Raw genomic sequence first — 24838 nt, 5'->3', positions numbered from 1 at the left:
GCAGCTCCGGATGGAGGCGACGGGAGCATCCTCGCCGCTCCCCATCCAACCCGACCTCCTGCAGCCCCCGAATTGCTTCTGCGGAGCAAAAATCTGCACCAGGTGGAGCCGCCTGCCCGGCTTTCCTGCCGGGTGGGACCCACGAGGTGGCACTGTGTGACAGCGACGCGGGCACCGCCACCACCACGGACATCACCGGAATGGGAAAGGACCTCACAGCCCCCCCGTCAGCCCTTGGGCTGAGCCGTCCCACCCCGAGAACGAAGGGGAGAGGGCAGGGCTCCTGCGGGTTGCTGAGGTCGACGTGCTTTTGGTCGCAGATCCACGGTGAAGGATGAGCGGGGTTGGTTTGGCTGTTGTTTCCCCCAAAGCAGGATCCGCTGTCCCCAATTTGAGACGAAGTTCACCTTCCTCCCCTGTTCCTCTGTGATCGCTGCGTGTTCCCAACGTCTTCCCCTCCTCTCCTTTGGCCCATGAGCCCTCTGAGCTCCCTCCAGCCTTTGTGCTGGTCTGTATGTGGGGATGTGCCCTATTCATGGGGAGGCAGAGCAGAGACCACCAGGTGAACCTGGGGACCCCATTCCTCACCTTCGAACCCCTTCCAGAGGCTGCTGCCTCCTGGGCTGATGCTGGTGCTCCACGTGCTCCTGCTCTTTGCTCTATCCCTCGCCCAGACAATCTGAGAAGCCTTCAACCCCACAGTGAGGACGAGGGAGGTCCCTGCAGAAGCGACTCCCTGCAGTTCCAAAAAGGAGCTTCTCCATCAAGCTCTTTCTATTCTCTCTCTTTCTTCCTCTTTCTTCCCCCCCCTCCTCCTTCTCTCTCTTTTCCCCTGGACATTAAAAATCTGAAGGCATATTTACAGAGCCGCCAGCTTTGGGCGGGTGCTGTTGGCTAAAAGCTCCATTCCTTCCCTGGATCCAACCCATCTATCTGCCTGCCCACCCCCTCCCACTCGGGAGCACTGTGATCTCTTGGGGATGAGAGTGACCATATAAAATACGAGCATCAGGTCTCAGCATTCCTTCCTCCTGCCCAAACTCGCATTACTGCTGATGAGGAACTGAGCAGCACTGCCTGCCCGGTGATGCAAGGCTCGATTTTTCCAGCAAGGCTCTCCCTCAGGCTCCGTGCTCCCCTGCTGGTGCAGCCCCGGGTGGTTTGGGTGTGGAGCTGTGCCAACCTCCACCCGCTCAGGACCGGCCCTGGAAACTGTGGGGTTGCAGCTACAGTTGGAGCTGGGCTTTTTGGGGGTAAGGTTTTAAGCGTGGTGTCGATGGCCATCGTGGCTTTGGGGTGGATGGAGTGTTGGTGTCCCCCCAGCCAAAGGGGTGTGCGTGGCACTGGGGGGACAGAGCTGGACAAGGGGTGAGATGGGAGCTGGGACCCCGTTGGGACCCCCTGCAGAGTGGGGAAACGATGGTGGATTGGGGCAACGTCCCCCATTTGTGGTCAACTCGTCCGCACTGAGGATGCTGTTACTCGGCCACTGACCCCTATCTCAGCCCTCCACCCCCACCAGTGTGCCCGTGTCAGGCTCTGACCCTACCCATGACCCCAAAGCCCCCACCTGCATCCCCCAGTGCCACTGCTGGAGTAAACAGCGCAGGCAGCTCAGGGTCCCTGGGGGTCTTTGCCTTGGCGACAGGTTCGTTCCTTTCTTCTCCTCCCCAGCGCCAGGAGATGGAGCTGAGCTTCACCGGCCCCCAAGGGAGTGGAAGAGCCCCCCCAGGGAGGGGCTTTGGGGGGAGGGGGTGGTCGGTGCCCCGCGATACCCGCGGACACAGCTCCGGGGAGGGGAGACGTTTCCCGCAGAAGGCGAAGCGGGGATGATCGGGGAGGGGTGGTCGTGGGAGGGGAGGAGGGCCGGGTCTGCCTGCGCTGCCCTGCTCCCCCCTCAGCCACCGGCCCGCACCCGGGGTCGCTCTCTCCTGACCTGAGGGACTGCGAGCCAGGGAGGGATGGGATCTGCTCGAGCCTCTGCCAAGAGCTGGCTTCAGATCCGCAGGCGGCTCCGGGCTGCATTTCCCCTCCGGAGCGAAGCGGAGCTGGGGTGCCCGGGGCTGACAGCTCGCTGACACCGAGCCCCCCCCTCCAAAGCGCCTCGCTGCACGCGGGGAGGTGAGCTGGGAGCCGGGGGGCTGAGGTGGGGGGAGTGGAAGGGACGGACGGATGGGCGTGATGGGGGGATGGAGGGAGGGATGCGGGGATGGAGGAGCGTGTCGGGGAGGGATGGAAGGATGGAGAGATGGAGGGCAGCGGCCGGAGATAGCGGGAGGGCTGGGGCGGGGGGGTCCTCAGCCCCGCGTCGGGGCGGCGCCGGCTCCTGAAACCCCTCCGCCCGCTTCCAGCCCTATAAAACCCCTCGGGGAGGCGACGGCGGCGGAGATTCTCCGGTGAGCACCGGAGCAGCCCTCACCGCTTCCAACCCCCCCCCCCTCCCCCGAACCGAGCCGGGCTGCAGCGCAACAGGGCCCTCCCGGGCCGCTTCCACCCCACCCCCCGCTACCACCGCCGCAGCCGCCTCGGGAGGGCCCGGGGGGGGGGGGGTAGAGCCTCCATCCCCCCCCCCCCCAACCCACCGCAGCCACCGGGAAACGGGGGGGGGGAGGGGGGCGGAGGGAGAGCGGGGCGGGAGGGGCGGGCGGCGGGGCCCCCCCGGCAACCGGCGCTGCAGGTACCGGGTTTCGTTCCCCTCTCCCGGCCTCCTCCATCCCGGTCGGACCCCCCCGGCCCTCCACCCGCAGCCTCCCCCCGCTCCACCCGCCTCCACTTGTTGCTGCCCGCCGGGGCCGCGCTGGCTGCGGGCGGAGGGCGGATTTAATCCGGGGGGGTGGCTTGGGAGGAGGTGGAGGTTGCAGCCTCCCCTGCCGGCCCCCGGCAGCCAGCGGTGTCCGGCTCGGCTCCATCCCGCTCCCCTCGTCCGGCGCCGGGGCTGGCGGAGGCCGGAGCGAAGGCTGAGCCCTCCCCCGTTCTGCCCTCCCCAGTCCCATCGCTGCTCCCCTCGCCCGCCTCCGCCGACCCCCGGCTCCTCGCCCGGAGGAAGGGTGCGCGTAGCGCGCGTCTCCCGTCCACCGAAATCTATGATCAGCTCGGTGTGTGTCTCCTCCTACCGCGGACGCAAGTCGGGGAACAAACCACCTTCCAAAACATGCCTGAAGGAAGAGATGGGCAAAGGGGAAGACTCGGACAAGATCACCATCAACGTAGGGGGCACCCGGCACGAAACCTACAAAAGCACCTTACGGACTTTGCCGGGCACCCGCCTGGCCTGGCTCGCCGACCCCGATGCCCAGAGCAATTTTGACTTTGATGGTAAAAGCAATGAGTTCTTCTTCGATCGCCACCCCGGGATCTTCTCCTACGTCCTCAACTACTACCGAACCGGCAAGCTGCACTGCCCGGCCGACATCTGCGGGCCCCTCTTCGAGGAGGAGCTCACCTACTGGGGCATCGACGAGACCGACGTGGAGCCCTGCTGCTGGATGACGTACCGCCAGCACCGCGATGCTGAAGAGGCCCTGGATATCTTTGAGAGTCCTGAACCAGGAGGAGGGGCCGGAGGAGAGGAGCCCGAAGAGGAAGGGGGTAGGGAGATGGCCCTTCAACGCCTGGGCATGGAGGACAGGCCGCCGGGGGCAGCGGGGGCTGCCGGAGGGGGTGGCTGCTGTCGGAATTGGCAGCCCAGGATGTGGGCGCTCTTTGAGGATCCCTATTCATCCAAGGCAGCAAGGGTAAGCTCCCAAAATGTGCTGGTGAGTGGGGTTGGGGCCGTGCTACAGGTACGTCTCCGTCTCCCCATCTTCAAGAGTGGGATGGATGCGTTGCGTATCGTGCTCCTCACCACCTCCCATCCCATGGGAAGCTCCATTGGGTGTCCCATTCCTGACCACCTCCCATCCCATGGGAAGCTCCATTGTGTGCTGTGCTCCCAGCCATCTCTCATCCCATGGGAAACCTCTTCCATCATCTCCCCATCCCTTCCTGATGCACCACATATGGGCTGAGGCTGGTGGTCCCCTTCGCACCCTTGGGTGCTGCTGAGCACCTCCTGGCCTGTCACAGAGGTGTGGGACTGGCTGAGCCCTGGCAGAGCTTCGGGATGCTCTAGGACAGACAGGACTGTTTCCTCTTGCTTGTGTGTGTGTGTGCATATACCAAAAAAACAACACTTAATGGGTCTGTGCCCTGGCGTGTGTGAGTGCTGGCAGGAGATGCTGGGCAGGGAAATACCAAATCGGGTCCTGAAGTAAATGGGATCCTTACCTTTGTCTCCAGGGAGCTCGTACCCTTCTTCAAGCCCCAGAAGGTGCCCCACGCAGCCCTGCTGGTGCCCTGCACCCGTGCCCCTCGCTGTCACCACACTGGTGCAGCCCACGCTCAGCATACGGTCCCCATCAGCACGTGTGAGCACAGGCTCACAGCTGCGGCTCTCACACACACACAGTCCTCTCAGAATCATAGGATCACAGCACGGTTGCTTTGGAAGGGATCTCGAAGATCTAAAAGCCCAATCTCTGCAGTGGGCCGGGTCTCCCCCAGCTCAGGCTGCCCAGGACCACCTGTGGCCTCGTGCACTGCAAGGATGGGATGCTCACAGCTCTGGGCAGCAGTGCCACGGTCTCAGCCACATTGCAGGAGGTCCCCTGACATGTCAGGCACCATTTGCCCCCAGCGAGGCCGTGTTGGCTGTTCCTGTCCTCCGTGTGCCTTAGGATTGCTTCCAGAAGGATCTGCTCCATGACCTTGCAGGGCACGGAGGTGAGGCTGGCTGGCAGCCCTTCCCCACGTCTTCTTTTTGTTTTGCCCTTCCCCTTTTCCAGTCAATGGAAGCTTTGCTGCACTGCCACAACTTCTGAAATGTGACAGAGTGGCTCAGCATTCATCTCCCAGTTCCCCCCCAACCCTTCCATGTACCTCGTGCAGTCCCAGCGTGTATTTGGCATCCTTACACATCTGCAACCCCATCTCGCACAGTGGGCATCTGCTCATGCTCCCAACCCCTGCCTTTGGGCTCTTTGGGCTCACAGCACAGCCTGGGCTCTGCCTTCCAAAGAGCCTCCCCTCCCCAGTGCTCTGAGATCACCCCCAAAGTGCTGCCCACTGACCCCAGACAACTTCCCACCCCATTCCAAGGCCATCTGGGCCCATCCATCCACGCTCCCATGCCACAGACACACACACACACAGAGACGTGGGCATTTGGGAACAAAATGAATTTTGGATGCCTTTAGAGGTGCAAAAACCCATCAATGGTAAGAAATCCCAGTGGCATTTCCCACCCACCAGCAATGCAGAGGGCAGGGGTCACTTTGTCAAGGAGGTGTTTGTGCAGCTGACACAGGAACAGCACACACACACACACAGTATTGGGGCAGCAGAGCTTTCCTTGCTGCAGAAGGGGTGCCCAATCCTCTCCCATCTCGGGGGGCTCATTGCATCTGAGCGTCGAAAGAATTAAAGATAAAGAACCACAGCACCAAAATGATGGAGCAGAGCAACTCAGGTCGGGTTTTTGTTGTTCTGTGCCGAGCTGCTGCAGGAAAGGCATCCGTTAAACAGAAGCAGCAGGGGGGGAGCCAGGCTGCAAAGTCTGACTGGGAGCTGATGGGATGGATGGAGCAGCACTGGGCTGTGCTGGGAGCTCCCTGCTCCCTTCCTTCTGTGCCCTCTGAGAGAAGGGCTCAGCTCAGCACTGCTGCGGGGACGGCCAACTTCCAGCCGTGATTCCTGCAGGGTCGTATTTTCCATGCAGAGATATCAACGTGGTCTTGCAGTATTTGGGAGAAGTGCTCCAGCAGAAGGGGCAACTGAAGTGCACCCAACTCAAGTGTCAGCAGCCTGCCCAGTGCTCTCCCTTATTGCAGGGATCTGTCACCAGGTTGGTGTCACCACTCGGCACTCAGATGCTCCTCTGGTGCGAAGTTCATGGATCCCCCTCCAAATTGGAAGCGATGCTGCAAGATTTGTTTAGCATTTCCCCATTCTGGGGTCCCCCTTCTCTTTGGAAGAGGGTCAGTGCTGGCTGTTGGGGTTTGGGGATGTGGCGCATCCCATGGCTGCTCTCACCAAACCTGGCCGCAGGGGGAGGAGTGCTGCCCCTACGTCCTGTGACAGCAGTGACTAAGAGTCTCAGGGGCTGAATTTCTCTGTTCTTTGCTCCTCCTCACACCTGGAGCAGCCCCTGGGGCTCTGAGTCAGTTGGTTCGTGGCTATTTCCATCTTCCTCTCCTTCCACCATCTCTCTCCCAGCATCTGGTTAGATGCCATCCAAGTTCAGCATCGATCTCCACTGCTCCCCATTGGAAGCTGCTCTGTCTGTGGTTTTAGCACTGCTTCCAAACCCTGTTTACGTCTATCTCCTCCTTTTTTTCCCCTTTGCAGCACTGACCTCATGCCCATTGGGACCTCCAGGCTAGAGACCCCATGGAGGGAGATGGTTTTTTTGGGATCACCCTTGCCAAGCTGCATCCAAGCACAGGGATCATCTGCAGGTTCTGGGGAACTCGTTTAGTGGGACTCGCAGTGCTGTGTTGGTGGTTGCTGTGTATAGACATGGGTTTTATGTTATTTTAAAGACATTTAGGGGAAAGAAAAAAAAGGAAAGAGGTTGGAGCAAAACAGAGGTTAGAGCTGGGCTATCTCAGGTCAGCTCTTCAGCTGACACAAAACTGCAGCAGCACTGCTGACTGAGAGGGGGGGAGGCACTGCTTGGCACTGGCTGTGAACCTGACTCCTATTTTTAGAGGATGCTGTTGCTCCTGGGGCTGTCAGCTCTCACCTCCACGGCTCACACAGCAGTCCTATTCCATTGCCCTACTGCTCCTTCAGGCCAGTGCAGGGTCTCACCATCAGGCTCTGCTGGGGGATAGGAAGCATCTCAGCCCATCCCTGGGCCAGCACCCATCGCTGGGGGGAGAATCGTCTTCCAGAGGTTTCTCCGCTGATTTGAGTCTGTTTAAACTTCACACCTCACTTTGGGAGGGAGGGATGATGCTTTCCTCAATGCCAGACCCACGTGGGTTTGCCCTTGGGGACACCCTGTGAGGATGCTCTCACATTACCACCAGTGCTGGGGCTTTTTTTTCTCCAGCGTGACTCAGGGCTGTCTCCTCTGCTGATTCACTCCAGCCAACGACCCGGGCTGTTGCCTCCAGCAGCTCGAGGTGCAGAGTGCAGCTGGGCAGGGGGGTTTGCAATGCCATGAGCCATGCAGTGGGAGCAGAAGATTGCATTCCTGCCTGGTGCAGGCAGCTGTGTTAGCAGCAAAGGGCGCTGGAGCAAAATCTGCTCTCATGAAACCAAAGCGGCCCTGGAAGGAGGGAGATGGAGATGGAGATGGAGGTGGAGGTGGAGGTGGAGATGGAGGTGGAGATGGAGATGGAGATGGAGATGGAGATGGAGATGGAGGTGGAGGTGGAGGTGGAGGTGGAGGTGGAGGTGGAGGTGGAGGTGGAGGTGGAGACGAAGGGATTTTCTGCTCTCATGCTTTTTTCAGGGGTTCTTGCCCATGTCCCAGACCTCGCATTGGGTTCATGGAGTAATAGAATGGCCTGAGTTGGGAGTTTGGTTTGAATTGCTCTTTGACTTAGTCCTCTCACAGCTGCCTTCTCCCATGTGCGCCCAGTGCTCCAAACAGAGGCTGTGGCAGGTCTGCCTTCATTCCCATCACTGTCACCTCCAGCACATCTCCAGCCACAGCTGGAACTCAGCACACCCTCCCCGATCCATACCATTAGAGAAAGGCCCTGATGGCCTCAGGCTCTGAGGTCTGCTGGCAACTGATGGGAAATTATGAAATCATGGAGTCGTAGAAGCATAGAATATCCCAAGTTGGAAGGAACTCACCAGGATCACTCAGTCCAACCCCTGGCTCCACACAGGAACACCCAAACAACAAAACTTCCCCATTCTCCATCCTTGGTCTCGAGGTGGGTGGCAGCAGCACAGCTCCCGGGATGTTTTGAGCCTCATTTTTATCAGATGAGGACTTCTCCCATCCCTGCTGTTCCTACATGCTTGCAGGGATGAGGAGAGATGTACTAAACTCAGGTGACACCAGCAGCTTGCCTCAGGCTGCCCTGCAGGTATCATCATGGTGCTCCACAACATCAGCGCTCTCCCCAGCCAGGTGACCCAAATCTTTCCATGCATCCCCAGGAAATTCAGCTAACAGCTTGGGTAATTCTGCATTTGCAGGTAGTTGCTTTTGCCTCGCTCTTCTTTATCCTGGTCTCCATCACAACCTTCTGCCTGGAGACACACGAGGCCTTCAACATCAACGTCAACGTGACGGAGACCCTCGTGGTGGGCAACACCACGACGATCCTGCTGACGCACAAGGTGGAGACGGAGCCCATCCTCACCTACATCGAAGGGGTCTGCGTCCTCTGGTTCACCCTCGAGTTCCTGGTTCGTATCATCTGCTGTCCAGATAAGCTTCTCTTCGTTAAGAACATGCTCAACATCATTGACTTTGTGGCCATCTTGCCCTTCTACCTGGAGGTAGGTCTCAGTGGCCTGTCCTCCAAAGCTGCTCGGGATGTGCTGGGTTTCCTGCGAGTGGTTCGTTTCGTCCGGATCCTTCGGATCTTCAAGCTGACCCGACACTTTGTGGGTCTCCGTGTGCTGGGTCACACTCTCCGGGCCAGCACCAACGAATTCCTGCTCCTCATCATCTTCCTGGCTTTGGGGGTCTTGATTTTTGCCACCATGATCTATTACGCCGAGCGGATCGGAGCCAAGACGTCTGACTCCAGCGGGAGCGACCCGACTCACTTTAAGAACATCCCCATCGGGTTCTGGTGGGCCGTGGTCACGATGACGACGCTGGGCTATGGTGATATGTACCCCAAGACCTGGTCGGGCATGGTGGTGGGGGCTCTCTGTGCGCTGGCTGGGGTGCTCACCATCGCCATGCCTGTGCCCGTCATTGTCAATAACTTTGGGATGTACTATTCGCTGGCCATGGCCAAGCAGAAGCTGCCAAAGAAGAAGAAAAAGCATATACCCCGTCTGGCCCCGATGGACTCCCCCACCTACTGCAAATCTGAGGAGAACTCCCCCCGCAACAGCACCCAGAGCGACACTTGCCCCTTGGCGGTAGAGGAAGGGGTGGCCGAGCGGAAGCGGTCAGGTGAGACCCCAAAGGTGGGGCAGAGGGAGGGGGAGACCTCTGGGAGCCCCCAAGGCTGTGGCTCTGTTCCCATACGCTGCCATGGGCTCGCGGGTTGCTGAGGTCTTGGATGGGACACCTGGGTACGGGGAGTGGTGTTGGTGGATCTCCCACTGGAGCTGGGTGCAGGGGAAGGGCCGTGTTCTGCTCTCCAAACACAGATCAAGCCACCTTGGTGTGATTCAGGGGGTCCCTGCCTGCTGTACATCCTGCTTACCCTGACAAAGGTAAGACCCAACTGCTACGGACCACAGAGCAACTCTTGCAGACCGTCATCCCAATCCCCATCTCACTTCGTCAGGGTCAGTTTTGTTTTCCTTCCTCACGCTGTCAATCAGGCTGTGCTTCACCAAAACTGATAACTCCACAGGTACTGCCTGACCTCACTTTCCCATTCATCTCCAATGAGATGTGGTCTCCCTGTGCAATGAGCCCAGCGTTGCCCAGGCAGGAGCAAATCAGCCTCCATACGTTTGTACTTTGGTCTCATGCACTGAGCTGGAGTTTGGGGCATTGCCAGTGTGTTCTCCCAGTTAGAAGAAGAGACGTCCCTGTTTCTGCACAGCCCAGCTATGGGCAGCATCACTTGGGCTGAGCTAGGGGGATGCTGGGCACCCAGCATATTTTTTCCAAGTGCCTCACAGCCCATCTGCCCCAGGAGACCCCACAGGGGGAAGCAGGAGGAGCTGTCAAAAGCCCATTCCTTCACCCCAGCACTGATTCAGGAACTCAGGATGGATCTTCAGCATGCAGAGCATCTTTTCAGATGGCATAAGAGTCAGGTGGCATAAATCAGCACTTCCTATTGCAGATGGTGTGAATGTGGAAGAGCAAATTCCCATCAGCTGTGGAGGTGGATTTCAAATACCCAGGGTATACAGCTCTCAGTAGCAGGAAGAGTTGTTGTTTGTTGCTTGGGGTTAAGATTTAGTGTGGTTCTGCTTCCCTGGTAGCTGTATTTTGGCTTGGATATGCCTGGATTTTTGGAAGCTGCTCTGAGCTACCTGTGATCCCATTGTAGGGGTCTGCTGAGCCCCTTCTGGCCACCCTGAGCACGTTGCCTTGCAGGTTCCTCCTGCTGATGGATGTCTGCTGCCCTTCTTGCAGACTCCAAGCAGAATGGTGAGGCCAATGTGGTGCTGTCAGACGAGGAGCAGCCGCTGTCCCCATCTGACGAAGAGAAGCGGCCCATGCGACGCTCGAGCACCAGGGACAAGAACAAGAAATCCTCCACGTGCTTCCTCCTGGCCACGGGTGACTTCTCCTGCACAGCAGATGGAGGCATCCAAAAAGGTACAGTCAGGGCTGGTGCTGGGAGCCGTGGGTTGGGGACAAGGCTTCCTGCATCTGTTTGAGGCTGGGATTCATCTGCCTGCCTGGCTCTTCTCTGCTCCCTCCATTTCCAGGCCCCCAAGTCCCCTTGTCTCTCTGCCTCTCCATCTGCTTCATTTCCATCCATTGTGTCTCTCTGTGGCAGCTCTTACCTTCTTGTTTTCTCCTCCCCTGATTGCCACCGTTTGAGATCTGGGACCTGATGCTGCCTTCTGTGGGGACAGCTGTGCCTCTGCTCCCCTCACCCACCCATCTCAGGGTGCTGTGCCTCTCCTGAGGAGGTGATGAGATTGTGGATGAAGCAGGTCGAAAGGTTTTCAGCAGGGAAAAAGAGTCTGTGGTCTTTTCTCTGTCCCTTCTCTCTCCTCCTCTGATGCCTTTTGGTGGCTTTGAGCGTGGGGAATCGTGCTGTGTCAACTGCTGCCTTGCCAAAAGCACGGGGTTGCCAGGAAGGCTGTCTCCTCTGGGTTTAGAAAGTGAGCTTTGGGAAGTGTTGGGAGAAAACTGTGGGGGAGACCAGCCAGGAAAACACAGAGCTCTTCTTCCAGTGACAAAGAGGCAGACTTCTTCAGTTGGGTCCCTTTGCATCCTCTGCCCGCCTGGAGCCATGGAATCCACCTGCATCCTGGATTGCTGGGTTGATCCTTAGGGCATGGTTCTGTTCTTTAGTTGTGCAGTTTTCCTGCTCTCTTGTACATCCGAGGGGGTGTGGGAGGATGCAGAGCTGCAGCACTGACCTACTTCTCTCTTCTCAGCACTGCTTAACCCCAGTTAGTCCCAGCCCCTCACCCCAGCGCATGGGAGCTGGGGCCAGGCAGGGTGAAGGATGATGCTGTGCTTTGCAAGCCCTCAATTCGTTGCTTGGCAAAGAGGAAGGGTCTCATTTTAGGGGCTGTGACCCCCAGCCGTGGTGCTTTGATCCATCCCACACCCCCCCCAGTGCCTTTTGCTCCCCAGGCTCCAGCAGCCCTGGAGCTGTGGGTTGGTGTTTGGGATGATGGCAGTTATTATATTAGCAGGAGCAAATTGGTTGCGTTCTCCTGGGAAATCAAGGATTCCCTTTGGTGTTCCCACACCACCTCCTCCCTTAAAAAGAAGGGGAAAAAAAAATAAAAGCCACGTTCATCTTTGGGCAGCAGAGCGTTGTACAAATATGTGCTCAAAGTTCTCGGTGCTTTGCCTGGAAGTGCTGTTTCCTCTGAAGTTGGGCTCTTTCCTCGCTGCTCCCTAAAGAGAGGGGAAGGGTTCTGCTTCTGCCCTGGGGAGGACAGTGGAAGGGATGGGGGGGAGGGTGGAAGCCTTCATCCTTGGGAGATGCTCAGGTCTGGCAGCTCTTCAGCTGCTAATCCCACCTAATTAATTGCAGCTGGGACCCCTTGAAGCCACTGGAAGATTGAACTGCTGAGGGTGCAGTGCAGCTCTTGCTGGGCTCCCAAACCGCGTGATTTGGGGTGGGATGGAAGGGACCTTAAAGACCACTTTGTTCCAAGAAATGAGGCCAGGAAATTAATACTGCTGTCATTTTCCTTGTGGGGTGGCACTGAGAGTTCTTCAGAAGGGCACCACGGTGATCTCTGGGTGGTTCTGCTGCCCTTCCTGCAGATACCAGAGTGCTTCATTGCAATTAAAAATGCGTGTCTACGTGAGTCGCCCACCCTCCTGAAGGCTCTGCTGGGAGGTGGCCTGGCGTTCAGCAACGTGTGAGACCCTTTAGGAAGGGGAAACCTCAGTACTTGTGCCATTGGGGATGGACAGATGGGAGTCTGGTTCAGGCTGACATCTTCCATGGTGACATATTCCAATGCGGAGAGGGTCAGAGGTGGGCAGAGGGCAGAGCATCCTCCCGTGTTCGTGCCTGAGGGCGCTGGGAGCTGCAGAGCACCTTTTCCTGATTTATCTCCTACTGAGGCTGTTTGTTCTGGTACTGGGACGCTGGCAGCTCTGCAAATTGAGATGAGCTTGGTTCGGAGCCCGATTTGCTGATGGCCATCTGTCAGATGCTGGGACAGGTACCCATGTCTGTACAAGCTGTGGGAATCAGGAGACGGGGCTGCTTCAGCAACATGCTGCAGATCTTGGCGGCTGCTACGGTTGGGGCACTGATGCCAACAGTTGGTTTCTTTGGGGGCAGCTCCAAGAGAAAAGCCCCCCCTGCCCACCACCCCTCGGATGGAACCAGAATGCGGTGTGACACTGCGTGGTGGCATTTGTCTTGTGTCCCTTTGGCTGCTTCCAGCGGGGTCCCTTTCCTTCCTCCCTGCTGCTGGGGGTTGCTGCAGACCCCTTATCTCCCTCCAGCAATGCGTCCTGCTGGGACACAGATACTGGCATGGCTCTTGGCACCCGAGCACACATCCTCTGCTTTCATGCAGAGATATGGAGGCAGGACAAGGCCAGCAGCAAGCAAGGTGAGTTAGGATGGTCTAGGAACAGCAAGGCAAAAACCAGAGCAGCTCTTCTAGAGAGGGCATGGCGAATGGCATTAAATGGAGAGAATGGGATTTACCACCTTTAGCAGCACCCAGCATTGCAAAGCACCAAGTCTTTAGCTCGGCTGCCAGAGCTCAGTGCATCAGGGCACTGATTTCGCTCTGCTGCTTGCTGTTAGGGCAGAGCCATGCCTGGCATGTGGACTGAGTGCTTGTGTGAGCATCTGCTGGTGATGCTCGGCTGGGGGGGTGCAGGGACAAATCCACGTTTGCCCAGGGACGTGAGTGTGCGCAAGCAGCATGCGGGCACCAGGCTGCTGGTAAACGCACACGTGTTGCTGGGCTCTGCTGCCTGCTTGCATTACCCCATCCCCATCTGCTGCTGGCTCAAAGCATGTGTGAGCATGCACGTGCACCACAAGGATTTGCATCGTGGGGTGCACAGCACTGCTGGCTCCTGGGGTGCGCGCTGCTCCTCGGCAACAAGCGTGTTTTGAAAGCAATCCTGGTGACCTCAGTTAGCATCTGCATGGCTTGCTGGGAGAGCAGCTCCTCAAACGGAGTGCGCTGGTGGCAATTAGCAAAGCTGGCCCTTGGTGGAAGCCGCGGTGGCCTTCAGGGCTGGGGCAAATGTCACGGCTCAGGGCTCACGTGTGCTCTTAACCAGGGCTGCTGTTTGGACATCAATCCCATTTTCAGTGCAAATAGTTGGGTTCTTTCCCCAAGGAGTGTTGCTCTTGACCTGGGAGAACATCTGGCTGTTGCTTTTCCATCTGAGCCCAAGCAGTTCCTGGCTTTTGGGGAGTTTGCAAAGAGCTCCCATACGTACAGAAATGGAAATGTTTGCTCTTCAGTGCGATTGCTCATGGAAAATCCTGAGCATTTCTACCTGCTCCTCTGCATACAGAAAGGTGTCAGCAGCAGCTTGCTGCTTAACAATCCAGAGCTGGGGGAAGAACTCCTTCCAAATCCCACATTTGTTCGAATTCCACTGCTTTCCCCAATCACTTCAGCCCACAAACTGCCCGGATTCATCCCTCATTCGGACTCCAGGCCCAGCAGTGGGGTGATGCAGTGCCCCACCACCAGCACGGCTCCACGCTGTGGGGCACCCCCTGCAGAAGGGGTGGCTGTGGGGTGCAGGGTGGGGGGGGAAAGGGCTCAGCAGGCTCTTAGAGGCTGCAAGGAGCGGCGCTGCTCTTGCTGGATCTTTCGGGGAGGGGGCTTAGCGTTCAGGCGCGGGGCTGAATGCAGCTCTAACCTCACCTCTGTCCCTTTTCTTCACAAAGGCTATGGAAAATCCCGGAGCCTAAACAGCATAGATGGTGTGGCAGGACCTGCGGGGGGGTTGGCTCCCCTCGCCTCGCGCTACAGCTCTCCCTGCTCCCCCGTCCCCTCCATCCTCTAAATGCCGCCCGGATCCCGCTTTGTGTGTCGGCCGCGCGCTCCCCGTGTCGCTCTGTCCCCCCATCCCTGCGATGCTGTGTCCCCAGCGGTGCCCAGGATGTCCCCATCACCAAGAAGCGGGCCTTAACCTGCAGCCCAGCCCCGCTCCCATGCCTGCAGACAGGACCCCTGACGTCTCCATGCACTTCATCCTCTCGTGTCCATGCGTTTGGGACAGTCCCCACGGGGGTGGGAGGGCTGCTCGGTGTTTTTCATCCCCTGGAAACCTCGCTTGTCCCCAGTACTTTGGGCTGAGGGTGTGTGGTCCCTTCCCGTGGCCCATTTGCACTTGGGCTGGGAATGCAAGAAGGATGCGTTGACTCATCAAATTACACATCGTTGTGCTGGAAATGGCTGAGTTCATCTCATTTTAGGGCTCCTTTTCAAACAGCCTCCAATTTCTGGAGGAACCGGATGAATAAATCTCTATTCCCTGCCCGGCAGCAGTTCCCCTCTTGTTTGGTGCTTTTCTGTGCCTAACTCTGCTTCTCTGCTTGTGTCTGCTTCTCTGTTTGAGTTGGGGTGGCCTCAAGGAGGGATGGGGTTTTGCAACCTCAACAACAGCCCCTTTCAAGTAGGGGGGATAAAGGGTGGGATGGTCCATAAAGAGCTGGGAGGTGGGGGGAGAGAAGATGTGGGGAAAGGAGCAGCTGGGAAAGCTGCTGCTGAGAACTGGGAAAGCTGGGTGTGATGGGAGAGCTGGTGGTACCCCAAGGAGCAGGCAGTGCTCTGCTGGGATGGGTTCAGGCTGTGGGGCACAGCATCCCATGGGGTGGGAGGGGGATGGGGCTCATGGGAGGGTGAGGTCCTGGTGCATCTCAGCACATCCTCCCCTCGGAGCACTCTGTGTTTGGAGCAGGAGGAGCTGAGATTTTTCCCCCTCCCTCCCGAATCCATGCAAGGCACAAGGTGACCCTCTGTGCTTTCCGTGGGCTCGGAATCATAAATGATTTACTCAAGGTCGGGTGCTGGCGTTGGGGACAAGCCAAGCAGAGCCAGCAGCCCTGCGTGGTGCAGAAAGGCTTTAGGTTTGGAGGAGCGTTGCAAGCAGAGAATTAACCCCAGCAGCCACAGGTTTGGTGTGGAAAACCCTCGGTGCACCACAACGTTGATCCCTGGTTTCCTGTTAGAGCCAACGTGGAGCCACGCTTTGCAATTTTTAGCCTCGGCGTTATGCAACTGGGTGGAAGGCATGACTAATGTGCAAAAAGCTCCTCTCAAACAACAGGGCCCCGAATGGGAGACAGAGGCATTTCTGTGGGAGGCACCAAACTGGTGAAAAACCCACAGCATCTTCGCTCTCCTTCCTCCCCCCTCCCCCCTCGCCTTCCTCTGAATAGCAGTTTGGGGGCAGTGGGGTGCTGGGATTTTCGGGTGAGGTCCCGGTGGGTTTTGGGGGTGAGAGAGCAGGGGTTAATGCTGCTGCTAAGAATATAAGAGGAGCTGCGATGGATCAGAAGAGCAGAGCGCTAAATGGCTCTGCAGCCTGGAGTCTTATCACAAACGGTGGCCAAAATTGGCTGCCTGGAGAATAGGATAAGAATAGAGCGAGTGAATACGATACTTCCCCCAAATATCCTCCCAGCCACTTGTCTATGTTTAGGGAGCTGGAGAGGAGCGCGCGTTCCGGCTCAGTTGAAACGCGCCGGGAGAAAGCAAGGTGGTTTGATTTATTCTTGACAAAGGGATCGATTGAGAGCAGCACGGGCTGCCTCTGCCCTGCTCCAAAAACGGGGTTTAAAATCTCAGCAGTGTGCAGTGATTGAACTGCAGTGATGGCTGAGCTGCAGTGGTCAAGCTGCAACGACGGCTGTGCTGCAGTGGTGGGGTTGCAGTGATGGCTGAGCTGCAGTTTTGGTTGAGCTGCAGTGACTGAACTGCAGTAGTTGAGCTGCAGTGGCTGAGATGCATCGGTTGAGCTGCGGAGGTTGAACTCAGTGGTTGAGCTGCAGTAATTGAGCTGCAATGATGGTTGAACTGCAGAGGCTGAACTCGGTGGTTGAGCTGCAGTGGCTGGGATGCAGCGGCTGAGCTTGCTGCTGCCCCACCAGCCCTAAAGGCAGAGCTGTGTCCTGTCCTGCTCAGCTGCTGGGATCACCTCGTCCCAGCAGGACGCTGTGCTCCGTGCGCTGCATCCCTGTGTCCAGCACAGCACCGGGGAGAACTGCACCCTGTGCTGCCCTCCCCATCACAGCTGCAGGCGCTGCTCCGTAGCACGGATGGGCTCAGGGATGCTCTTCCCACCTGCAGAGCTCCAGGCTGTGCTCTGTGTCCCTGCATCCGTCTGTCTGTCTGCTGAAGCTGGCAGCACTTTGCGAGCAGCTCATCCTCAGGAGCTGGGGGGGTTTTGGGGCAGTGCCCCCATCAACCCTCATCTGCCTGTCGCTCCGGGGGCCGTCCTGTGGTACGACAGGAGCCCGGGTTGCGTGCAAAGTATTAATTGTTATTGCTGCAACAACTGCTCTGTTTCTCAGGAGATGCCCCGAAAGAGCTGAGAAAATAGCAAGGTCTGTCAGGCGGTGGGGCGGGAGGTGAAGATGTCAGGAGAGTAATTGCTCTACCCAGAAGCAGCCTGTTTCTGACTTCCCCTGACTGCCAGGAAAAAATCCTCCGTGCTTATGTGATGACAATAAAATGATATAAAAAAAAAGCAGCCGTAGCCTTTGCCCATGCTGACGAGGAATGCGGAGAGCAGAGGCAGATGCAAAATAAGACGCATCTGAGCTTAAAAATAGTGCCTCCTTCTCCCACCTCCCAGTCCGGCGCTCCGCTCCTCTGCTTGGGCAGTGGCTCTGATTGGAGGAGCAGGTTGAGGTTCATCCCAAGCTCTGCAGTGCTGGGTGAGGATTGGGGTCCTCTGCCCCTCTGCAAATCCTCCCCCCCGTTGCAGCAGAGAGAAGAAAAGCATCCTATGGAGTTGGAAAAAGCATCCTGTGGGTTGGACCCAAATGCTTTCTAGGGTGGTTGGTGGCTCCAGCCCAACGCTGCCCATTGCGGCCTCTCCGTGGGATCGGGTCTGATGCTTCACCTGCACAGCCTCAAACAGACCTCCCAGAACATAAAAGAAACAGGAAAACCACCTGCAGAACTGGGGTACGACCTGCCCAAAAGCTGTGCTGGGGCAGGAGGGGGAGGCAGAGGTGGGGCTGTCTGGGGAAATCCCTTAGGAGGAAAGTGGGCATTTTTGGGGGTGGATCTGGCAACTCCTCCTGCAAACCGAAGGGGTTTTGGGGCCGGATCACAGCTGGGGAGGCTGATTCGGATGGGTGCAAACAGGAGGGCAGTTTTCTGGCAGTGGCTTTATCTGGGGACGGCGATTAAACAAAACTCTCATCTGTTGTGATTTCTTTGTAGTCACACTGATTTCTCCGGGGCTGCTGAGCTGCTTCCCAAGGAGCTCCCTGGGGGATGCGGGCAGCAGGTCTGAGCTCAGGCATGGAACGGCTCTGAGAAGGGAGGAGGAGGAGGAGATAGGAGTTAAAAGCTGGGTTGTGTCCCTGGGAAATCGATAGAGCTGCTGGGGATGCTCCAGCTGGCCCAGGGACCCACGGAGAGCTTCCAGCTGCTCTCCAAAGTGGGAACAGCCCCGGATTGCAGCAGCTGCATCTCACCCATGTTTCTGCACGGGGATGAAGGCGGATCCCCAAAGCAGCCCATCACTGGGGACACGCTGCCCTGGGAGCTATGGGCTGTAATCCCTCAGCATTTGGCTGGGACGTGGCATCGAAAAGACGGTGCGCGTGGAGAACCCAACCCGCAGGAGCAGAGGATGGGAGATTTCTTTTGGGGAAGCCAAGTTTTGGAGCTGCAGGGGGTGAAAGGAGCCACGAGAGCCCAGCGCTGGGTTCTGCAGCAATATTGCTGGGAGGAAAGGGCAGCCCCGTGCTTATCAGGAGGATCAGAGCTGTCTCCCCGCCTGACGGCCCCTGGAAACCTGGCACACGGGGATGGGCGGCGTTGTGACTCAGAGCTCCAATCAATGTTAATTAATTCAATGATAACGAATGAGAAAGAGAGAGAGAGAGAGAAAAATAAACCACTGCAGGATATTAATGCACTCAGCTTGGCTTTGGGACATCTGGCTGGGGGTTGGTTTGGAGACTTTGGTCACAAGCAGCTTTCCTGGAGGATGCGGTGAGGATGATGATTTCCTTCTTTGTTCTTTGCTCTTTAACCTCAATTCCAGTACTGGTGGAGAACCAAGGAGGAGCTGAGGTGGAGGCATTCCTCACGTTCCCACCCCTACGTCTATTTCTCCTTGGTTCTCCACCCATTTCCCACATCTCCACCTTGGCTGAGGGTGTCTGAGCCCATTTGAAGGCATTTAAAAAAGTAGTTTTATCAATTTATTGATGGAACAGCAGGAGAAAGCTGCTTCCCTTTGCACTACGCTTTCTGCACTGCATGAAGTGTTGGTCCCATGGAGCTCAGTGTCTCTCTCCCTCTCTTTCCCCACAGACAGCTGATGGAAGCGGTGCCCAATGCTACGTTTAACACCTCTGTCTTTCATTGCAGACACCTGCCAAGACGTCCTCTCTTCCAGTTACCCCCAGGGTGAGGTGGTCACCTTCTCCTGAGCCCCAGCTGGATGCAGGCAGCGCCCCAGCGAGGGACGTGTGCCCCGAGGGATGCTCTCCCCGAAGCTAAGGGATGTTTGCCCAAAGGGCTGCGTTCCCTGAGGCCCAGGGATGCTGTCCCATGGCTCAAGGATCCTCTCCCTGAGGCCGAGTGATGCATTCCCCTAAAGATGCCCTCCCCACGGTGCAGGGATGCTCTCCCCAAGGCCAAGGGATGCTCTGCCCAAGGGAGGTGCTGTCACCGGTGCCAAGGGCTGCTCTCCCCAAACCCGAGGGATGCTCTGCCCCAGGCTGAGGGCTGCATTCCCCCCCGAGGCCGAGGGATGTTCTCCTGGTGAGCTTTGCCTGCCCCATGCAGCGACCCAAAGCTCTGGCTGCCATCCCCATGGCTGGAGTAGTGGGTTTGGCAGCCGAGTCCCTTGCTGAAGAGGGGCAGTGAGGGGCTCCCTGCCTGCCGCCAGCCCCGCTGTGCTCTGCCCCATCCTCTGCCCCTGCTTTCGGACACGTGCCCCAGCCGCTGCCATCCTGCTGATGTGACCCAGCCGGAGTCCCACCAGCTGCTCACCCCTCACTCCTGCACAGTGCCCCATCCACGCTCTGAGCACCTCCATCGCCAAACTGGGGCTCTCCTCCACGCTGGGTGCCACACACGGGGTGCTGCGCCATCATGGGGTGGGCTGGGGGGATGGGGATGGGAAGCAATAGGGGATGGGGACGGGTGCTGAGGTGGGGTGAGCCCGGCTGGCCTGAAAGGGTCGGTGTCTTTCTAATGCTGTTCCATATCTCTGTGATGAAGGCAATACTACTCCCATTTTCTCTGTCCTGTACGCATGCCTCTCCCTGTCCAGCTGCACTAGAGTTCAAATAAAGACATCCGTGAGCTGAGTCAGCTCCCACACCCCCTGCCTTGAAGTGTCCCTCCTTGCCCAAGGATCGCGGTCCCGGTGGCCGTGCCGTCCTCACATTGGATCAGAACCCTCTTGGAAAGCTCACATTGGTTGCAACATCTTCATTTGGTGGAGGGAAGCACTGCAGAGCTGACCAGTGCATTGCCTCTCCCTGCTCTGAGCAGCAGAGCTGAGCTAATCAGCAGTAAAGCCGTAGCGGTGCCATCATTAGGTTTCAGAGTGAAAAACGCATGGAGGTGAAGGGGTGCAGCTCTCCAGGTTGCAGGGGCAGAAGGCAGCAGAGCCAAGCAGGCAGCACAAGGCTGATTCACACATGGGGATCTCACACCTTTCGGATCAGAATGGCTTCTGAAGTGGTTTAGAGCCTCTGAACCAGCGGGCTGCAGCACTCAAAAAGCCCTCAATAAGCCCAAAAGCCCAGCTTGGCTGCTGCAGCGAGCAGGGGAGGCCCAGCTGAAGCCCCAGTAATGTGCTGTTCTGTGTTTTCTTATTCCTCCAGTGACAACCCACCCAGGGGCATGAAGTCGTCTATTCAGGGCTGCAGAGGGAGAAGGGGAAGGTTATAAACCCAGAGTGGGGGGTGGGGAGGGACGGCGACCAAAGAGCTGCCACAAAGCTGAAAGGGAAGAAAGCAGCCACAAGTGTGAGCAATCAGTGGCTGATGGCCAAGCAGCAATTACAGCAGAGCCTGCTTCCTAGCCTGGGAGAGAGCCGTCGGTGAGCACAATGCTGCTGAGCAGCTGCTGTGTCCCTGAGGGTGCTGCACGCCGCGGTCGGGCTGGGATCGATGCAGAGCACTCTGCTTGTCCGCCCAGGTCTGTTCATTCAGGTGATGCTGAGCAGCTGCATCCTCCCGGGCTGCACCCACATGGCATTTGGGGAGCAGCCCTGCAATGCGCAGGGATGGGTGCCTTAGGGAGGTGGGTTTGGAAATGGGTGGCCGTGGGGTGGCTGGGGATGTCCCCAGGCAGCAGGAGAAGGTCCCTCCTCCATCCTGGCCAAAGCCCTTCACATCACCGGGCTGTAGCACAGCTTGCAAGCTGTTTCTCGCTGACCCCAGGGCACAAGTGAATCAGGAGGATTCCCCCTCTGGCCCTGGAGATCAGCGGTTCCTCCAGGATGGCTTCAGGTTTAGGAAGGCTCTGGATGTTTAATTTGCAATTTAATTTGCCAATACATCCCCTGCAAATCCCAGCAGAGCAATGGGGAGGGAGAGCACAACCTAGCAGCCCTTCCCATCGTAGGGACCCCAAGGAGGTTCTGGGACGTGTGGGCAGGCACACAAACAGCACAGGGGGTGCAAAGTGGGAGCAAGGAGTCCAGGGCTGGGACCAAGAAGGATGATGCTGCGTCTGGAGAGCAGCCAGTGGCTGAGATGTGCACAACAGGCGAGACATCGACCAGGTGAGGGGATGCTGGGGCTGTGCAGGGATTCCTGGGCATGGCCACTGGCACTCCAGCTTCCCAATAGAGACTTTGTGAGCTGAGCTGGGAGCTGAGCATGGCTGCTCCTCACAGCAGAGCTTGGATGCAGCACCTGGCACCAGTCCCCTCCTGGCTGCTGTCCCTTGGCTCACAGCTCCTCTAGGTACAAACCCAGCACGAGCCAAACAGGAGGAGGGTTGGGGCAAGGGGTGGGGAAGGGGTTTGCCATTTCTGTACACCCTCTGCTTTCTTTTCCCTCCAAAATCTCCCCCTCTCACAGGTGAGCGTTTTCAGTTTGTATTTAAAGCAAAGAGCAATCGGGGAGGGCAGGCAGGTGGAGCAGGAGGGGGCACCTGGGGGCACACAGCAGGCCTGGCAGGTTGGCAAAATGGGCAGGAAAACCCAATGTGGAGGGAGCTGGGGGGGGAGGGATGGTGACAGCATCGCTGGCCTCGGGCTGGGATTAACTGGTGGGTGCAGTTAAAGGAATTTGAATCAGCCAAAGACGATGCTGTCAATAAATACAGCTTCATGGCAGCATGCTGAGCACCCCAGGAGCATCACAAACCCACTGTGAGCCCGCAGCCATCCCTGTCTGTCCCCATGTGTCCCCCCCTTCCCCGCTGGGATGCACCAGGCTCTCAGTCTGCTGGGGTTTGTGCTGAGAGTTTGGCAAGGAGGGCGAAGGGTGGTGGGGTTGGTTGTGTCCAATTCCTGCTCATTTAATGTGATGAAATCTAATAAACCAATCAAGCCCAGAATGGCTTTTCTTTACAGTCAAGGAACGCAGCCTGCACCCCATGTTTAGCTGAGCCATGCAAGCTTTGCATGGGTTTATTTTATCCCGCTGGCTGTTCACAGCCAATGTCCTCAATGCTGCCATCCATCTGGGGGTGGGAAGTCTGGATTCAGCCCCGGCTTGCAGCCAGGTTGCTGCAGCTCTGGGCTTTGTGCCTCAGTTTCCCCCTCCGGATGCCCCTTCCAGTGAATGGTGGACAGCTGGCAGCACGCCTTGATAACAGAGAGACGCCTGTGGATTCTGCAAAAAGGCACTCGGAGGCAGCTGAGGACAGCCCTGCTAATTGCAGAGAGCAGAGCACGCTCTCGTTTGCCTATTACGGTCCCAGCACTGACGCGTGGCTCCAGCGCTGGCAGCACCCACAGCCCCAACGTCCCCAAGGTCCCCTTTTGCTGGGCACCCCTTCGCTTACACCTCACCCAGCTGCTGGCACCCAGTGCTGCCTTTTCCTTTGCCTTCACCCCCAGCGAAGGGCATTTCGGAGAGGTGAAACAACACCCGCAGGGCCGCGCGATGCGCAGCATCCCATCTCACGCTGCTCCTTTCCCTCCATCCCTTGTGCGAGGCTGCTCTCCCCACCCCGCCCCAAGGGCTGAGACCCCACCGTCGCATCCCCCACCCCCTTTTAAAACGATTCTTTTCCTTTTTTTTTTCAGCTGATTCATGAAATCTCGGCGCTGGCAGCTCGGCGTGGCTTTAAGCTGTTTACGCGAGCTCAGGAGGCGACAGCGAGGGGTATTTTTAGCTCGCCGGGTAGCAGAGCAGGATTAAAATGCAGTCAGTGTTACAGACGCTGGGGCTGAATCAGTATTCCTGCACAAACCTCTCCGTGCCAGCATCTTCCATTGAGTGTCTGAAAAAGCCGAGTTTCCATGGAGACCCGGCTCCAGGGCAACCCGATTCCTCGTTAAAAAGCAGCAGGTAGGAGCGGTGCGAGGCACAGCCGCGCTCCAGCTGCGGGAGGAGAGAGCTGGCGCAGCCCCGTCCTCGTATGGGATGCAGAGGGGAGGGCGCCGGGCTGCAGAGCGATGTCAGATGGGGGTCGGGAGCAAATCCTGCTCCTGCTCCATGCCATCCGTCCCTCTGGGCTGCTGGTTTTTGGGTTGCTGGAGGACGGCTGTTGGTGTGGGGAAACGAAGCGATGCGATGAGAGGAATTTGGGTTTGCACTGCTGTGATGGTGGGAATTTGCCCCCCCCAGCTCCAGCAGTTCGATGAGCAGATCCTATGCTGGGGTCGGGGTCCTCCCCTCGAGGGGCTTCGTCCCCTGGTTGTCTCCAGCCCTGTGTGGGAGCAGAAATGCTCTGTGAGGATGAAGGTGGATGCTTGGGGCTGCACCGCTTCTCCCCTCTGGGTTTACCTGTTGGCCACGTGCAGAAATCAGCCACAGGAGTCTCCCATAGAGAAGAGACCAAACGTCAGTGATTTCCTTCTCCTGCTATCTGAAGTAAAAGAAAGCGGTGATTTCTTGCTGGACATTTGCTAAGGTTATCCTGCTTGAGCTCTGTGGTCAGGGCTCAGCTCAGAGGAATGGTGACAGTGCTGGGAAAGGAGCACAGAACTGCCAGTGTGGCACTAAGGAGGGTTTGGTGAGACGCTCAGTGCTGGGCAATGAGGGCATCAGCTGCTCATCCCTGGGCCAGTCGGTGTGCAGCCTCACTGCAGGTGTTTTAATGGGTCAGGGAGATGGGTCATATGGGGAACATCAGGATCTGATTTCTTCTTTTATGTCCCCAGCAGTGGGGTCCTGCCTCAGTCTTGGGTTTTCCAAGCAATCCTCATTTCTGGATCTGCTGAGATCCAAGCTGGAGCTGCAGGGCTTCCTTCTGGTTGCTTTGCCTGTACTGCGATGCGACTTTTCCCTTGTGGTGTGCAGCTTCTGGGCAGGGATGGGATGGAGCATCTCCAGAGGAAGCAGTGCCATCTGACAGTGGTCCCTAAGGGCTTCCAGACCCAGAGTGAGGTCCCAGAGCAGGAGCTGAGGGCAGGTGGGCTGCATGGAGAGGTGGGACATGAACGGAGGAGGGAAGGAGCTCCATCAATCTCACAGCAAGGCCATGGATCCAAGGCAGCAAACCCCAGATGCCATCAGGTGCCTCCAAGCCAACGTCCTCTGCAATGTGGTTCAACATTTTCATTTCCAAACCATTCCAGAGCAGCCGTGGTGGAACAAATCTGCTCAATTCTCAAAGAGGGGGTTGTGATTTTCCCATCCTTCACATAAGGGGGGAAAAAAATAATAATAATAAATAAATAAAAAATGAAAACCTGTCCGCAGGAAAAGCTTCTTCGGTTTCTCAAAGGCTTTTTCAATAAAAGAGAAATGGCTGTTTAACACCTCGTGACCTCAGAGCAAAATCTGAGTTGAGGACCAGTGTGGAACAAAATGATTTTTGCAGCAGCGTTTCTCAGCCTGATGCATTCACACTTCGGCCCAACCAGAAGGCTTTCAGTGGAAAGGTTCCTTTTGATCTAGAAACTGTTGTCTTTGGCTTTTCTTAATTGAAAACCGCTTCTATTTTCACTTAGAGCTGCTCTGCCATCCCCAGCCTGCATGGAACCACTGGCATCCACTGCCTTGTTATCCAGGACTGGGAGCAGCTGCTGTGATGGGCTTTGAGCTCAGGGTGTTGCTGAGGCACAGCTGCAGCATTGGGACAACAGTTGGTTTGTCCTGTTCTGGGTATTAAAAGGGGGAAAAACATCACTTGTATTTCAACCCAGCTCCTTGATTTTTGGCTGTGGTGC

The 24838-nt window shown here is 57.4% G+C and overlaps 1 protein-coding gene and 1 long non-coding RNA gene across 3 annotated transcripts; both read left to right on the top strand.

Annotated features, from left to right (window-relative positions):
- The first annotated feature begins 1856 nt into the window (after positions 1-1856).
- On the top strand, positions 1857-19857 carry KCNC4 (potassium voltage-gated channel subfamily C member 4). 2 transcript variants are annotated; one of them, XM_052698439.1, is made up of 5 exons: positions 1857-2121; positions 2988-3734; positions 8200-9136; positions 10283-10468; positions 14226-14935. In XM_052698439.1, exons 2-5 carry the CDS (start codon positions 3084-3086, stop codon positions 14342-14344), a joined length of 1893 nt encoding a protein of 630 aa, XP_052554399.1. In that variant the 5' UTR covers positions 1857-2121; positions 2988-3083; the 3' UTR covers positions 14345-14935. The 2 variants fall into 2 exon arrangements, with proteins under 2 accessions (XP_052554399.1, XP_052554400.1); XM_052698440.1 differs by lacking the exon at positions 14226-14935 and adding an exon at positions 18898-19857 and having other exon boundaries at positions 1858-2121.
- Positions 19858-22755: 2898 nt separating this feature from the next.
- On the top strand, positions 22756-24794 carry LOC128088202 (uncharacterized). The gene is made up of 2 exons (XR_008210182.1): positions 22756-23012; positions 24622-24794. It is a non-coding gene; the product is annotated as an uncharacterized LOC128088202 (long non-coding RNA).
- The last annotated feature ends 44 nt before the right edge of the window (positions 24795-24838 follow it).

This window comes from Tympanuchus pallidicinctus, unplaced genomic scaffold (assembly GCF_026119805.1).
Source record: "Tympanuchus pallidicinctus isolate F22 unplaced genomic scaffold, pur_lepc_1.0 scaffold32, whole genome shotgun sequence".
NCBI lineage: Eukaryota > Metazoa > Chordata > Aves > Galliformes > Phasianidae > Tympanuchus > Tympanuchus pallidicinctus.
This window is presented reverse-complemented; position numbering and strand designations above follow the sequence as displayed.